Genomic DNA, 16,428 nt, shown 5'->3' with positions numbered 1-16,428 from the left:
GTATTCAGCCCCATGATTCCTAGCTTTCCAGCCATCCCTAGTTTCCTTTACCCTGCCCACCCCACCTCTACCCTCCAGTCAGACCATTTCAGAATTGCTAAACCTCAAACCTTCAAGCTCCATGAAGTGTTTTACCTTCCCAAGTCTTTTATTTTCTACATCCTTCTGGCCTTCCAGTCTCAGCCCTCACAGACAGAACGGCAGCACCTGCAGAAAAACCAGAACCTCCTTTTCCCCACAGGGTGGAGAAGGGACAGACTTTTATCAGGTCCGAGCACGTCTAGCCATGCTGGAAAAGAACTACAAACTGGCCGAAATGATCTTTTTGGAACAGGTAATAGCAAAAGGAGGACAGGATGCGGGGCGGGGGGATATGAGGGAAAAAGAGGGAAAAGGGGATACAAACTCAAGGGAGGAAAGTGTTCTGGTGAGCTAGGCTTCCAAATGTTTGGGGAAAGCTTTCGGAGAGGTTTACATAGTTAATTTCACCCCTTCCTTTATTTCCTCCTCTTGTGTTAGTCCTTACTTTTCTTTTTTTTTTTTTTTTTTTTTTTTTTTTGAGACGGAGTTTCGCTCTCGTTACCCAGGCTGGAGTGCAATGGCGCGATCTCGGCTCACCGCAACCTCCGCCTCCTGGGTTCAGGCAATTCTCCTGCCTCAGCTTCCTGAGTAGCTGGGATTACAGGCACGCGCCACCATGCCCAGCTAATTTTTTTTTTTTGTATTAGTAGAGACGGGGTTTCACAATGTTGACCAGGATGGTCTCGATCTCTTGACCTCGTGATCCACCCGCCTCGGCCTCCCAAAGTGCTGGGATTACAGGCTTGAGCCACCGCGCCCGGCCAGTCCTTACTTTTCTAGACCAACTTCCTTCTTTGGCCTTTGATTACTTCTTTCTTTCATAAGCAGTCTGCCACCTCCCCTCTAGTCCAGAGCCTGTCTTTGCAGTTCTTGTGCATAGGGGTAGATCCAGGTTTTGTTTGTGGCTGGAAGCTTATACAATTTGAGGAACTCTCTTTAAGAACAGTTGCCTTAGCCTGGGCCTGGTGGCTCACGCAGGTAATTGCAGCCCTTTGGGAGGCTGAGGCAGGCAGATCACATGAGGTCAGGAGTTCAAGACAGCCTGGCCAACGTGATAAAACCCTGTCTCTACTAAAAATAAAAAAAATTAGCCAGGCATGGTGGCACACGCCTGTAATCCCAGCTACTCGGGAGGCTGAGGCGGGAGAATCACTTGAGCCTAGGAAGCGGAGGTTGCAGTGAGCTGAGATCGCACCACTGCACTCCAGCCTGGGCAATAGAGTGAGACTCCATCACAAAATAAAGAACAGTTGCCTTGGAAAGGGCCTGTGCAAATAAGGAGCCCTGAAGCTTAAGCTTCTTTTAGTTTCCCAATATTTTTGCTGGTCTAGTGGTTAACAGGTAAGGCTTTTGGTCCTCACGTGCTGGCATCTTAGCCAGGCTGAGGATAACTTGCTGCTTTCTGATCTTCATATCCTTCTGTCATCGCTGCTCTGCCTGTTTCCCCTAGAATGCTGTGGAGGAGGCCATGGGCATGTACCAGGAGCTACACCGTTGGGACGAGTGTATCGTTGTAGCTGAAGCCAAGGTACCCGTTTTGACTTCTCCACAGTTGTTCAGAATTTGGTTCTGCCAATTTCAAAAGCCTTCTTTTGTCAAGAAGGCCATAGAAACCAGAACAGGGTTGGGGCTTGGACTTGGTATGGTGAGGAGTTAGGATACTGCTGACCCAGGAGGATTTCCCTTGTTAAAGAGGGATTGGAGAAGCGTGGGAGGCACAAGGGTAGGAAGGAGGATGTGACTTCTAGTTCTCCTCTGCGTGTCCAGGGGCACCCAGCCCTGGAGAATCTACGCCGGAGTTACTACCAGTGGCTGATGGACACACAGCAGGAGGAGCGAGCAGGTGAACTACAGGAGAGCCAAGGGGATGGGCTAGCAGCCATCAGCCTCTACCTCAAAGCTGGGCTCCCTGCCAAAGCTGCTCGGCTGGTGCTGTCCCGAGAGGAACTGCTAGCCAACACAGAGCTGGTAGAACACATCACTGCAGCCCTTATCAAGGGGGAACTCTACGAAAGGGTATGCTCACTTCCTCTTCCTAGCCCTTATCTCCAGAGCTCAGGACCCTTCTTTTGCCCAGAGGAGTCTCAGGGCACAGAGTGCTTTTTGACTGCTGGTGTTCCCTTGTTTTTGGAGCTAATACTTGATTCTTTGTGTTGTAGGGGTTCCATAGTAATGTGGTATGTGTTAACAGGCAGGTGATCTCTTTGAGAAGATTCACAATCCACAGCAGGCCCTGGAGTGCTACCGTAAAGGGAACGCATTCATGAAAGGTACTAGCCACCTATAAACCATCCGGTACTGTTATGGACCCTTGCCCATCCGTCTCCCTGGCACCTCTTGGTTACCTGGTTCAGGTTGCCTGGCTCCAATTCTCCATTATTCCCCGTCTCACTCCATGCTTCATCTCCCTGTCCTACCTTTTTCCTGAGGTCCACCCCTGGAAGTCTGGGCTGAGCACCTTTTCTCTCCCTGGCAGCGGTAGAGCTGGCTCGATTGGCCTTCCCAGTGGAGGTGGTGAAACTAGAGGAGGCATGGGGGGACCACCTGGTGCAGCAGAAGCAGCTTGATGCAGCCATTAATCACTACATCGAAGCCAGGTATGGGAGTATGGGAGTGTAAAGGACATTTGGGTGTGAAGTGAGGGGCAGTGGAGCCAGTAAGGACACTGAGGCTGAAAAGAAGAGATCTCAAAATGTAGGTGGAAGTGTGCTTAAGGGGTCCCTTTACCTCCATTCATCTTCATCTTTCAGCCTACATATTTGTATCTTTCCCAACTTTGCCAGGTGCTCCATTAAGGCAATTGAGGCCGCCCTGGGTGCCCGCCAGTGGAAGAAGGCAATTTATATATTAGATCTACAGGACCGGAACACCGGGTCCAAATACTATCCTCTCGTGGCCCAACACTATGCATCTCTGCAGGAGTATGAGGTGAGAGAGAGTCTTTTCCGCAGCATGAGGTGGTGCAGTAGAGGATAACAGTGAGAGAACCCAAAACAGGAAGTGGAGGCCAGTTCACCTGATCCTTCTTTCTGGGCCCCAGATAGCATCACCACCTTGAATGAGAAAAGAACAGTTTACTTTCCTAGCTTCATTCTAGCGTGACACAGATACCTCTTTCACCCCAGATATTTAAAGTGAGTCTCTAGCTCTGTTCCAGCCAGCATGAGTGATTCTTCATGAATAACTCTAACACAGTTACAATATAAAATTGCTTTGCATTGCAGGAACGTGAGGCCCTTTTGAATTCCACTGTATTGTCCTCATACTGTTTGGGGCTGGCCTTTCTTTTTAAGTGGTAGACTGTATGAGACACGCATACTCATCTTTTCTTCTCTGTTATTACAAGGTCATATCGCAGGCTCTCCACCATCCCAGCCAAGGTTTGTTCTTTCCTCATTCAAGCCTGTTGCTCTGACATTTTGTATCTACCTCTCATCAACTACAGATTGCTGAGGAGCTCTATACTAAGGGAGACCGAACAAAAGATGCTATAGACATGTACACCCAGGCTGGCCGTTGGGAACAAGCCCACAAGGTAGAGATGGGTGGAGTTCATGATAAGAGAACTCTGCCTTAGTGGCAGTGTGGCCTCATTCCTGGGTCTGTTTCTCTTCTTTGCTTGGCTCCCTGAAGGCTGACAAAAAGTACCAAAAAACAGTCTGAGCCACTTTGATCCCTAGCCACAGAGAAAGGAAGGGATGAAGAGATGCCCTTGTTTCCAGACCTATCTATCACTCTTGAAGGAACAGATGGGCTCCGGAGCTGAGGAATGTGAACTACCACTCCTGACGGCTCTGGTCACATTGATGACTTTGTTCTTGCCTTACACTTCAGAGCCCAGTGGTTACAGTGGCAATGGGAGCATATGTCCCAGCACAAGGCATTGCAGACCCTCCCACCTTAGCAGAATATAGTTCTTCCTCTGCTCCATAAGGACTTGGAATTCCCCGACCTGACTAGTAGAGTGGCAATAACCAGACTCCTGTGATTGTTGGGAGAGTTCAGAGTTCCTGAGAAACAGGTTCCCTTGAAGCCCTGCTTCCCTGGGGAATTGGACCTGAGGCTACCCTGCCTCTGTGTCTCCACAGCTGGCGATGAAATGCATGAGACCAGAAGATGTGTCGCTGCTGTACATCACTCAGGCCCAGGAAATGGAGAAGCAGGGCAAGTACCGTGAGGCTGAAAGGTGAGCCGTGGTCTCAGAGAAGGTGTAGGGAGAGATGAGATTTCATTGCTGGGAGGAGGGATGGGGCTCAGGATGTGTACCCTCTGCCCAGAAGGCAGAGACAGCAGGGATCTGGGTCTAGGAGACCCCAGATGTATCTCCCTTCCCCAGGCTCTATGTGACAGTAGAAGAGCCTGATCTTGCCATCACCATGTACAAAAAGCACAAGCTGTATGATGACATGATCCGCCTGGTTGGGAAGCACCATCCAGATCTCCTCAGTGACACACACCTACATCTGGGCAAGGTGAGCCCTTCTCCTGGCTCTACCTATCTCTTCCCCAACCAGGCTCCACCTCCCCATCCCTCCATCTTGACTCACCTTCTTGCAGGAGCTGAAGGCTGAAGGCCGACTACAGGAGGCCGAGTACCACTACCTCGAGGCCCAGGAATGGAAGGCAACAGTGAACATGTACCAAGACAGTGGGCTTTGGGAAGAGGCCTACCGTGTAAGGAGTTCAGGCCACGCTGAGGGATACATGCATCTTTCTTTCCCATGACTTTTTTTTTTTTTTTCAGACAGGTTCTCACTGTCACCCAGGCTGGAGTGCAGCGATGCAATTACAGCTCACTGCAGCCTTGACCTCCTAGGCTTAAGCAATGGATCCTCCCACTTCAACCTCCTGTGTAGCTGGGACTACAGGCGCGCACACCACACCTGGCTAATTTTTAATTTTTTTGTAGACAGTTTTTCACCATGTTGCCCAGGCTGGTCTTGAACTCCTGGCCTCAAGCAATCCACTTGCCCTTGGCCTCCAGAAGTGTTAGAATTACAGGCATGAGCCACCATGGCCAGCCCTTCTTTCCCACTTTAAGTGACTAATTCACAATCGGTCAGAGCATCTTTGAAAATGTAGTGAAGATCAGAGTCTCTCTTGCCAGAACCACGTTCATATCTATATACAGAAAATGTCACTTATAATTTTAAGGGTCTGTGGACCAGGTGAAGCCTATCTTTGGACCCTAAATACTTCAGCCTAAGTTAAGAAACCCTGAGATATAACCCTCTTCCTGTTAACTTTTTATTTTATTTTACTTTTATTTTTTGAGACAAAGTCTCACTGTCTCCCAGGCTGAAGTGCCATGGCACGATCTTGGCTCACCACAGCCTCTATCTCCCAGGTTCAAGCAGCTCTCCTGCCTCAGCCTCCCAAGTAGCTGGAACTACAGGCACTCACCACCATGCCCAGCTAATTTTTGTATTTTTAGTAGAGATGGGCTTTCACTATGTTGGTCAGGCTGGTCTTGAACTCCTGGCCTCAAGTGATCGGCCTGCCTCTGCCTCCCAAAATGCTGGGATTACAGGCATAAGCCACCGCACCCAGTCTCTCCCTGTTAACTGAGAGCAGTTACTGGATCCTTGTCAAAGCTGAGGTCAGAGATGAGAAGGGAGCAACTCTGTATTGAAGGATTATTGAGTGAGTTTGCTTTACAGGTGGCCAGGACTCAAGGAGGGGCTAATGCCCACAAACACGTGGCCTATCTGTGGGCAAAGAGCCTGGGAGGAGAAGCTGCAGTTAGACTGCTTACCAAGCTGGGACTCCTGGAAGCTTCTGTTGACCACGCTGCAGACAAGTGGTGAGGCCCCAGACTTTCTCTCCACGAGCCCCATCCCAGCTAGAGCCCCTTTCTAGAGAAAGAAAATTGATGCATAACTGAAAAATATTTCCAGAGGCGGAGGCAAGAATGAAGAAATGTGGTAAAGGAAGATCCTTGGAAGGACATGATAGAGTGGCAAGAATAAATTAACTGCTCCTATTCCCTAGGGGCTCAGAACAGTGTTTAATTTTTGGCCGTTCTAAGAAGGATGGAGAGGGAACAGACTGTAAAGCCAGCACTGCAGACTGCACTAAGCCAGTCACTTGCTTCTGGGTAGTGGAAGTGTGATTCTGTCAAATGCAAAGTGAACTTTTCTTTTTTTTGGAAGCACCAGAGCTCATGAGGTATTTTATTTGTAAATATGTATTACATCTCTAGAGAAAGAATCCCAGGATTTTCCCTCCGATGTGTTGTTGTCTTGCTTCTTCATGGTCCATGATGCCAGCTGAGGTTGTCAGTACAATAAAACCAAACTGGCAGGATGGGAGCAGATTATTCTGCCATTTTTCTAGATCTCTGAGTTGCATGTCAAATCTGGGGCTGATCACTCCACACTTGTTCAGCCTGCCTGTGAGGTTCACAACAATTTTCCTAGCTCTATGATCATCAGTGATTTCAAATTCACCCTGTTTATTTCATCATCACAGTTAGAAACCAGACGATGACTTTGGAGCACAGCCTGGTAAGAACCTGGTGTTTGCCTCTCTTTCTGGCATTTTTGATGCTCTTGAGAGCATCAACCAGGACATTCATACGCACCATTGTGGCGGCTCAGAAAGATGGCGGAAAGAGCAAAGTGAACTTTTCTTAAGCAACTGTTATAAATGCCAATCGTGGAGTCCGATGCCGAGGTTGATCTTGCTCAGTTTTTGGAGAGACTGTGTTTCTGATAATGTAGCTGGGGCTCAGGAGGAGGTGGTGAGCACCAGGAGCCCTCCTGGCCCTGTCAGCATAGGACTTCGAGGCTCACTCCTCACTTCCCCTTCGCAGGCCCATTCTCCTTCCTCAGGAGCAGCTGGCCTCAGGGAAGGCATAGGCTTTTCCAGACGTCTCTGGATCCACGCCGACAGTGACGTGGTCTTCACAGGGCTGTCTGTCTTCCTTTTTATCTCTGTGCTTTTCTGTCACTTCATGTCTGTTTTCATTAAACCTGTCACTTTTTCTCCCCTCAACCCTGTCCTTTCTCTGTTTTGTCTTGTCTTGTTCCTTTTATGAAGGGAAGTGTGAAGTAAGAAAACTTTTTCTGCACCTTCTGTTTCAGCTCCTTTGAATTTGCTTTTGAACTCTCTCGGCTGGCCCTCAAGCACAAAACTCCTGAGATCCATCTCAAATACGCTTTGTACCTGGAGGATGAGGTATGGGTGTGATTTGGACCCTGACTGCAGAGCCCTCTTGTTCCATCCCCTAGGGCACTGCTGCCTGGTGTGCAGACCCTGGTCTCGTGGCTGCCTGTGATGCCAGTCTCCTTCCCATCACGCACAGCTGTCCTTCTCCCTGTAGGGTAAATTCGAAGAGGCTGAAGCTGAATTCATCAGAGCTGGTAAACCCAAGGAAGCAGTCCTCATGTGAGTTACCCCATACAGTCCTTAATCCTGTTTCCCTAGTCCCAGTCCCAGGATCTTTCATGATTATCTTGACCTTCATTCAAACCTAGAACAAATCAGTATTACACCCCTCAGTGACATGGCTGTTTGTCTCCCAGAATTGGGGCCTCAGTCCTATACTCATTCTCTCCTCTGTCCCCATTTGGGGGCAGGTTTGTTCATAATCAGAACTGGGAAGCAGCTCAGCGGGTGGCCGAGGCCCACGACCCTGACAGTGTCGCCGAGGTGCTTGTGGGACAGGCTCGGAGGGCCTTGGAGGAAAAGGACTTTCAGAAAGCAGAAGGGCTGCTGCTCCGGGCCCAGAGACCAGGCCTGGCCCTCAGTTATTATAAGGTAGGACAATGGATTCAGGGCAATGAGGGGAGGGGGAGAATCTGAGAGCCCACAGAGAGCCACACTGACCCCTGGTATGAAGAAGATCAGGGAGGTTAGTACTGGGGAGCGGGAAAGACAGGAAAGAGGAGGGAGAAGAGAGGTCTAAGGACCCAGGAGTCCGTGGACCAGGGCACCTGTGTGGCAGTGGGAAGCTGTCATGCCTGCCTCTGCCCTCTTGATACCTGGAAATCTGAGCAGGAGGCTGGATTATGGAGTGATGCGCTGCGGATCTGCAAGGACTATGTGCCCGGCCAGCTGGAGGCTCTGCAGGAAGAGTATGAGCGGGAAGCTACCAAGAAGGGGGCCAGGTATGAGGCAGAGGTCCAGCAGCAGTGGCAGGGCTGGGAGGGTCATGAGGCGTGCACAGAATAGAGCACGCTGCCCCCCCATGCCTAGTCCCAGTGCTCTAATCTCCACAGGGGTGTGGAGGGACTCGTGGAACAAGCTCGACACTGGGAGCAGGCTGGAGAGTACAGTCATGCCGTGGACTGCTACCTCAAAGTGCGAGACTCTGGAAACAGCGGCCTGATGGAGAAGTGCTGGATGAAGGTGAGGGCAGCAGGCTCTTTCTGGCCCTCCTTCTTCCTAGGCCTCCATTCACACTCAGCTTTCCTTCTCACACCTGCAGCTGTCTCCTCTATGTCTTTTCCTTTTCAATCAGGTAGCAGGAATCTGTGGAGTGCCTGCTGGATGATAGAGCCAGAACCTCTGAAGGCTGTTAAGCAGATATAAGACAGAGCCCCGACAGCTAAAAGTTAGGGGAGTTGGACTAACACATGGCTCAGTTAATATCATATCTGAGTAAATACCAAAGTGCATGACTTAAAGTAGAGTTCAGAGAACAGTGAGATCTCTGTGGGCTAGAGGGGTCAGGAAGGCTCTGTGAAGAAGGAGGGAGGACTTGGACAGGAGCTGGAAGGGCAACTCCAGGCATGGGAACTGGTCAGACAGGGAACATGAAAAAGCATGGGCTTCGCCTCCCCCACCCAACATTTCCTGCAAAGAAGCCTCCAGCAAATTAAACCAGGCCAGTATGTGTCACAAATAAGACATACTGTATTGGAGAAACCAACAGGATGTATACAGTCATACACCACATAACAACATTTAGGTCAACAGTAGACCACATGGCTGGGTGTGGTGGCTCACGCCTGTAATCCTAGCACTTTGGGAAGTCAAAGATGGCAGATCACTTGAGGTCAGGAGTTCGAGACCAGCCTGACCAACATGGCAAAACCCTGTCTCTACTAAAAATACAAAAAAAATTAACCAGGCATGGTGGTACACCTGTAATCCTAGCTACTCAGAAGGCTGAGGTGGGAGGTTCACTTTGAACCCAGGAGGCAAAAGTTGCAGTGAGCCGAGATCATGACAGTACACTCCAGCCTGGGTGACAGAGTGAGACTCTGTCTCAAAAAAAAAACAAAAAAAAACAGTGGACCACATATATTATTATGGTCCCATAAGATTATAATACTATATTTTTTATTGTAGTTTTTGTATGTTGAGATAGGTTTCTTTTTTTTTTTTCTTTTGAGACAGGTCTCCCTCTGTTTCCCAGGCTGGAGTGCAATGGCGCAATCTTGGCTCACTGCAACCTCTGCCTCCAAGTTCATCCTGTTTCAGCTTCCCGAGTAGCTGGGATTATAGGCGCCTGCCACCACGCCCGGCTAATTTTTTGTATATTTAGTAGAGACGGGGTTTCACTACAATGGCCAGGCTGGTCTCGAACTTCTGACCTCAGGCGATCCACCTGCCTCGGCCTCCCAAAGTGCTAGAATTACAGGTGTGAGCTACCTCGCCCAGTCTTAGATAGGTTTCAGTACACAAATGCTTACCATTGTGTTGTGGTTGCCTACAGTAGAGAGTACAAAAATGTGCTGTACAGGTTTGTAGCCTAAGTACAATAAGCTCTACACAGCCTCTACCTAGGTGTATAGTAGCCCGCACCATCTAGGTTTGTGTAAGTACATGCTATGTTTGTACAATGATGAAATACCCTAAGGACACATTTCTCAGAACATACCCATCATTAGACAATGCATGACTGTAAGTATATGTGTGTATATGTATGTGTGCACATGTATATAAAGAGATTTATTAGAAGGAATTGGCTCATGGAGTTCTGGAGATGGATAAGGCCAAAGATCTGAAGGTGAGTTGGCAAACTGAAAACCCAGGAGAACTGATGGTGTAGTTCCTGTCTGAAGGCCAACAAGCTGAGACCCAGGAAGAGCTGATGTTTCCGTTCAAATCTAAAGGCAGGAAAAAGCCAGTGTCCCAGTTTAAAGGCAGTCAAACAAGAAGAATTCTCTCTAACTTGGGAAGGAGCCAGCCTTTATGTTCTGTTCAGGCCTTGAAATGATTGGATGAGGTCTATTGATGGTAGAGAGGGCAATTTGCTTTACTCAGTCTACCAATTTAAATGTTAACCTCATCCTAAAACACTTATAGAAACACCCAGAATAATGTTTGTTCCCCAAATACCTGGATACCCTGTAGCCTAGTCAAATTGATACATAAAGTTAACAATCACATATATATATAATTATATTTTAATATCTTTAAAATTGGGATGCACATGTAGTTTAAACAATGCACCTTAGATACAGTGAAATCTGATGGTGGGGGTCATGAAGGGGGTAAGATTGACCCTCTGAATGAAGTGTTCATATGGTGATGCCCCTGCAAAATTTCCCTTAGGTTTTTGAGGTCTTATAATTCAATAACCCCTAGAAGTTAGAGGGAAAAAAGTAGAAAGACTGGCCGATGATTGGTTTTGAGGTTCTAGCAGATTTTAATCAGCAGTATTGAATAAGCATCTGATGTATATAACTCAGGAGCATTGCATGACTTTGCCTTCTACAGATTAGTCAGAAGATGGCTTCCTGATGCAAGCAGGGCAGATTAAGCTTTGAAGGGCTTGGCAGTAAGAAAGGGAGGCAAGAACAGGTGAGGGAAAGATGAGATGAGATTAGCATAAACTATAGCTAAATTGGATTGTGTGGAAATTGAAATCTGGTGAGGATGTCAGCATCATAATGGAAACTAGTGATCTCATAGAACACCTCAGTTTGTAGAATTTCTGAGTTTTAAGTAGTGGAAGGTATCAAGATCATCTATACCAGCACTGGCACTAGAAATATATTGCAAGCCACAAATGTAAGCCATACATGTAATTTAAATTTTCTAGTAGCCACATTTAAAAAGAATAAAAAGAAACAGGTGAAAATAATTGGAATATATTTTATTTAACACAGTATATCTAAAATACCACCATTTTTTCTGGTCGCGGTGGTTCATGCCTGTAATCACAGAACTTTGAGAGGCCAAAGTGGGCAGATCACTTGAGGTTAGGAGTTTGAGACTAGCCTGGCCAACATGGTGAAAGCCTGTCTCTACTAAAAATACAAAAATTAGCTGGGCATGGTGGCGGATTCCTGTAATTCCAGCTGCTCAGAAGGCTGAGGCAAGAGAATCGCTTGAACCTGGGAGGCGGAGGTTGCAGTGAGCTGAGATTGCAACACTGAACTCCAGCCCGAGAAACACAGCAAGACGCTGTCTCAAAAAAAAAACTACCATTTCAACATGTACTCACATGCATTATTTATTTTTATTTTTTATTTTTTGAGACAGAGTCTCACTCTATTGCCCAGGCTGGAGTGCAGTGGCATGATCTCAGCTCACAGCAACCTCCGCCTCCCACATTCAAGTGATTCTCCTGCCTCACCTTCCAAGTAGCTGGGACTACAGGCGTATGCTACTACACCTGGATAATTTTTTGTTAGTAGAGATGGGGTTTCGCCATGTTGGCCAGGCTGTTCTTGAACTCCTAACCTCAGGTGATCCACCTGCCTCAGCCTCCCAAAGTGCTGGGATTACAGGTGTGAGCCACCGTGCCCAGCCTCCATTCTTTTTTTTATACTCAGTCTTCAAAATCCAGTATGAATGAAGAAACTGAAAAAGCCCAACACAAATAGTTACAGAATGCCCTGGGCTCCTAATTTTAGGAGTCCTTTCTCTATACTCTGCTACAAAAATTCTACTTATGACAAAGACCTTGAGAAATGATTTTGTCAAAGGTGGAAGAATCAAATGCAGTGACCTCAAGCAGGACAGGAAGTGTCTGAAAGAGCTAACAATGAACTGAGAGGAAAGATGGGTCGACTGATGCCTAATTAAAGGATCTAATGGACCATGAGCCAGGCTTTACCCAGGAGGGTGCAAGGTTGAAGGAGAAAGAGAGAAAGTTGGCATCTGGAGGAGAAAAATGTATGAAGTGGATCAGGCTGAGGACTCAGTGGTGTTTGTCTCTCCTACCCATTTCCATCTTCTGTTCAACCACACAGGCAGCCGAACTCTCCATCAAGTTTCTGCCTCCCCAACGTAATATCGAAGTCGTTCTGGCTGTAGGACCCCAGCTGATTGGAATTGGAAAGCACAATGCAGTAAGTGGGATGTGGGATGGAACAGAAATAGATTCCACAGAGATGGGTGCAAAGGTGACATCTACACCCAGGAAAGTGTATGAGGTGGGCCTCCTGGTGGGCATGGCTTGCAGTCCTGGGAAAACAGATGAGGGAGCTCACAGAGGGAAGACTGAGAGTGAGGAGAAAGTCTCCATGCTGACTTCTCATTGTGCAGGCTGCAGAGCTCTATCTGAATCTGGACCTTGTCAAGGAAGCAATCGATGCTTTCATCGAGGGTGAGGAGTGGAACAAGGCTAAGCGTGTAGCTAAGGAGTTAGATCCCAGGTAAGCTCGCAACCCCTTCTTACTGGGAAATTCTCTTTTACTTCCTTTTGTAAAGACTGGGAGAAAGTCTCATGGGGAGGGTTTGGTATTCTGGAACACGAAGATGGAACTCTCTGTACATCTTCACAGGTATGAAGACTATGTGGACCAGTGTTATAAAGAGTTCCTCAAGAACCAGGGCAAAGTGGACTTGGTGAGACTTGCAGAGTTAGCAGGAGGCAGAATGCAGGGAGAGACCCACAAGAGTCTCTCCCTCTTCTTTCCCTCATGTCATCTCTTTTCCCTTGTAACTCTGTCTTCCATTGACCCAGCTTGTGGATGTGGATGTGGTAGCTGCTTTGGACCTGTATGTGGAGCAGGGCCAGTGGGACAAGTGCATTGAAACAGCTACCAAGCAGGTACTGCTCTCTTCCCATTCCCAACTTTTCTTTACATTTTCCCTTGATTCTCCACCTGCCTCAAAGCTGCATCTCTCTTATCTCCACAAAAACCCAAAACCCAAAGATAATCTAATGAGCATCAGAGAAGCTCAGTCTGAAACTGGAGTCAGAGGTTTGCATATACCCTTTGTCTCCTCAACAAATCCATGGCCTCAAGTCACCACTCTACCCTCACTGCCTGGTCTTGCTGATCCCAACCTCACCCATGCTTTTCCTCCACCCCTGTACAGAACTACAAGATTCTGCACAAGTACGTGGCTTTGTATGCAACTCACTTGATCCGAGAGGGTAGCTCTGCCCAAGCATTGGCCCTGTATGTACAGCACGGAGCCCCTGCTAACCCACAGGTACCTGCCTTCTTCTTGGGTTGAATGTTTCCGCAAGGAAACTCTTTCTCCTCTCCTCTCAGGAACTATCTTCTCAGAGGATTCTATCCTTAGAGAACGTCATGCCCAGAGCCCCCCATACATCTTCAGAAATGTACAGCCCCTCTGGAGGCTGTGTATTTGCTAAGAGCATAGGGAGAAGTTTGCGGAAACTTCCAACTTCTGTTTAAAGAAACACCCATGGAGCTCCCCATGCTGTTAGCAAATACACAGCCACCTGTCTTTCGAGATGAATCCTACACACACCTCTAGGGCCTTTATTGACTTCCTCCAGAGAATGAACATGGCTCCCTGATCTGAGAGTCACAGCCCATTAATGTTGTAACTCTGTACTTATATTTGTACAGTTGCCCACTCACACAGCACCAGCTAATAGTTATTTTCTTCCTCTTTTCTCTTCATCAAAAATAATCAGCACTTACAAATAATTCACTTCATTAAAAATAATCAGCACTTAATCTACCACTGTCTCCCAGCTCTTGAACACACATGTACCCATTTCTACACACAAAGCCTGTCCCTTTTGCCCCACTTCCACTGACTTTCTCTTCTAGCTGTGCCCTTCTCAGATGCCCTTCTCCCCTCTACCTCTAGAACTTCGGTATCTACAAAAGGATCTTCACTGACATGGTGAGCTCTCCTGGGACCAACTGCGCTGAGGCCTATCATAGCTGGGCTGATCTTCGAGATGTCCTTTTCAACCTGGTGAGGAAGTTGGGTTGACAAGAGTAAAAGGGCTGCTCTGCCTGTCTTTGTCTTCATCTCTTCTTTCATGCATGTAAACCTTTATTCTCAGATGTATTTTACCTTCCTCTGCCAGGTGGCCATTGGAGACCACTCTATGGCCCTGGCACTCCTCTGACCCCTGAGCCAGGCTGTGCTATCTTCTTCTTCTAGTGTGAAAACCTGGTGAAGTCCAGTGAGGCAAACTCTCCAGCCCATGAGGAGTTCAAGACGATGCTGCTGATCGCTCATTACTATGCCACACGCTCTGCAGCCCAGAGTGTCAAACAGCTGGTGAGATGTAGAGGTTGCAGAGGAGCACTCAGTCAGAAGGGCTCATCTGCAAATGTATGAAACTGAATTGTCTCACATTCTGGATTCTTCAACTTGGGCTCTTGAATCTGCCCCCTCTTTCAACTTCTCTTCTGTCTAAACAAATCTTTAGCCCTTGCTGAGGTTTTCTTCTTCTCACCTTCTTAGGGCTCTGTGCCCACACAGCTCCAGCTTCATTATGTTTAAACATCCAAATCCCATGATTTCTTTATTCATCTCTTGTAATGTACACATATTTTGGGCTTATTTGTGACTGTTTACTATATATTTATTTCATGTACTTGGATAATAGAATTTTAGAAGTGGAAAGAACGTTAGAAAGAATCTAGGCAGCCAGGCACAGTGGCTCACACCTATAATCCCAGCACTTTGGGAGGGAAGCCTGAGGTAGGTGGGCCACTTGAGGTCAGGAGTTCGAGACCAGCCTGGCCAACATGGCAAAATCTCTTACTAAAAATATAAAAATTAGCAGGGCATGATAGTGCACGCTTGTAGTCCTAGCTACTTGGGAGGCTGAGGCACGAGAATTGCTTGAATCTGGGAGGCAGAAGTTGCAATGAGCTGAAGTGGCACCATTGCACTCCAGCCTGGGCAACAGAGTAAGACTCTATTAAAAAAAACAAAAAAGGCCGGGCGCGGTGGCTCACGCCTATAATCCCAGCACTTTGGGAGGCCGAGGCGGGTGGATCACGAGGTCAAGAGATCGAGACCATCCTGGTCAATAAGGTGAAACCCCGTCTCTACTAAAAAATACAAAAATTAGCTGGGCCTGGTGGCACACGCCTGTAGTCCCAGCTACTCGGGAGGCTGAGGCAGGAGAATTGCTTGAACCCAGGAGGCGGAGGTTGCGGTGAGCCGAGATGGCGCCATTGCACTCCAGCCTGGGTAACAAGAGCGAAACTCTGTCTCAAAAAAAAAAAAAAAAAAAAAAAAATGAAACTAGGCCCAGGTCTCTTATTCAGAAAAAAAAAAAAAACTAAGACCCAGAACAGCTTGAGCTCCAGAGCAGTATAATATTGCTTGTTGTTTTTAGTTCTGTGGCTGCTTGGTCTGTAGCTCAGTCACTTTAGTGCCATATTCATAATGCTTTGACTTTAATCCCAGGAAACTGTGGCTGCCAGGCTTTCTGTTTCACTCTTGCGTCACACCCAGCTACTACCTGTAGACAAAGCCTTCTATGAAGCAGGCATTGCTGCCAAGGTGAGCTGGGACAAGGAAGGGTGGCGCAGATGGGAGGAAGTCAAAGGTTGGAAAATAGAGAATATCCCTTCTGCTCAGGTAGCAGAAAGCTGCGTGTAGGGCTGAGGTTGTGGAGGATATAATCCTCCTATATCTTCCTGAATTTTTCTCCTGCATCCCAGAGAAGTAACATCCAGGCCCAGCTTGCTCACTCCCATTTGCAACTTTTCTCTGCTGCAGGCAGTTGGCTGGGAGAACATGGCATTCATCTTCCTCAATCGCTTTTTGGACCTGACTGACGTGAGTAGGGAAGCTGTGCCCCTAGGGTGGGGTGTTTTGCTAGTCACAGGCTGTGCCTAGCTCATGGTTGCCCACTCTACTGCAGGCAATCGAGGAAGGGATTCTGGATGGCCTTGACCACTCTGATTTTCAAGATACAGACATTCCTTTTGAGGTGCCACTCCCAGCCAAGCACCATGTACCGGTAAGGGCACAGGGCTGGAAAACAGGAAGACGTCACCAGTGTGAGTGCCTTGAGGAGGGAGAACATCTTTGTGCTACCATCTTTGTAAGGACCTCAGCCCTCACTATTCTTTCTGTGAAAGTAGAAGCAGAGTAGAAATCAAAGGCTGTTACTGGGCTGGTGCGGTGGCTCACACCTGTAATCCCAGCACTTTGGGAGGCCGAGGTGGGCGGATCACAAGGTCAGGAGATCAAGACTATCCTGCC

At 47.8% G+C, this 16,428-nt stretch overlaps 1 protein-coding gene across 3 annotated transcripts in view; it reads left to right on the top strand.

Moving 5' to 3' along the window:
* IFT172 (intraflagellar transport 172) overlaps positions 1 to 16,428 on the top strand; it is a 44,466-nt gene that overhangs the window by 26,552 nt on the left and 1,486 nt on the right. For all 3 annotated transcript variants that reach the window (XM_064363951.1, XM_064363952.1, XM_064363953.1), the window contains 26 exons: positions 242 to 334; positions 1,532 to 1,609; positions 1,849 to 2,097; positions 2,273 to 2,351; positions 2,558 to 2,678; positions 2,865 to 3,009; positions 3,527 to 3,616; positions 4,170 to 4,267; positions 4,418 to 4,553; positions 4,639 to 4,755; positions 5,742 to 5,884; positions 7,167 to 7,260; positions 7,406 to 7,470; positions 7,662 to 7,842; positions 8,083 to 8,192; positions 8,304 to 8,433; positions 12,234 to 12,332; positions 12,529 to 12,638; positions 12,768 to 12,831; positions 12,950 to 13,036; positions 13,309 to 13,425; positions 14,059 to 14,169; positions 14,362 to 14,481; positions 15,625 to 15,720; positions 15,940 to 15,999; positions 16,085 to 16,183. In XM_064363951.1, coding sequence (XP_064220021.1) covers positions 242 to 334; positions 1,532 to 1,609; positions 1,849 to 2,097; positions 2,273 to 2,351; positions 2,558 to 2,678; positions 2,865 to 3,009; positions 3,527 to 3,616; positions 4,170 to 4,267; positions 4,418 to 4,553; positions 4,639 to 4,755; positions 5,742 to 5,884; positions 7,167 to 7,260; positions 7,406 to 7,470; positions 7,662 to 7,842; positions 8,083 to 8,192; positions 8,304 to 8,433; positions 12,234 to 12,332; positions 12,529 to 12,638; positions 12,768 to 12,831; positions 12,950 to 13,036; positions 13,309 to 13,425; positions 14,059 to 14,169; positions 14,362 to 14,481; positions 15,625 to 15,720; positions 15,940 to 15,999; positions 16,085 to 16,183 — 2,892 coding nt within the window. The remainder of the gene's footprint in view (positions 1 to 241; positions 335 to 1,531; positions 1,610 to 1,848; positions 2,098 to 2,272; positions 2,352 to 2,557; positions 2,679 to 2,864; positions 3,010 to 3,526; positions 3,617 to 4,169; positions 4,268 to 4,417; positions 4,554 to 4,638; positions 4,756 to 5,741; positions 5,885 to 7,166; positions 7,261 to 7,405; positions 7,471 to 7,661; positions 7,843 to 8,082; positions 8,193 to 8,303; positions 8,434 to 12,233; positions 12,333 to 12,528; positions 12,639 to 12,767; positions 12,832 to 12,949; positions 13,037 to 13,308; positions 13,426 to 14,058; positions 14,170 to 14,361; positions 14,482 to 15,624; positions 15,721 to 15,939; positions 16,000 to 16,084; positions 16,184 to 16,428) is intronic.

The sequence above is a fragment of the Aotus nancymaae genome, unplaced genomic scaffold, assembly GCF_030222135.1.
Source record: "Aotus nancymaae isolate 86718 unplaced genomic scaffold, 86718_ANA_hifiasm-v0.15.2.pri h1tg000057l, whole genome shotgun sequence".
Classification (NCBI taxonomy): domain Eukaryota; kingdom Metazoa; phylum Chordata; class Mammalia; order Primates; family Aotidae; genus Aotus; species Aotus nancymaae.
The sequence above is the reverse complement of the archived record's forward strand: the minus strand, read 5'-3'. Positions and strand labels throughout refer to the sequence as shown.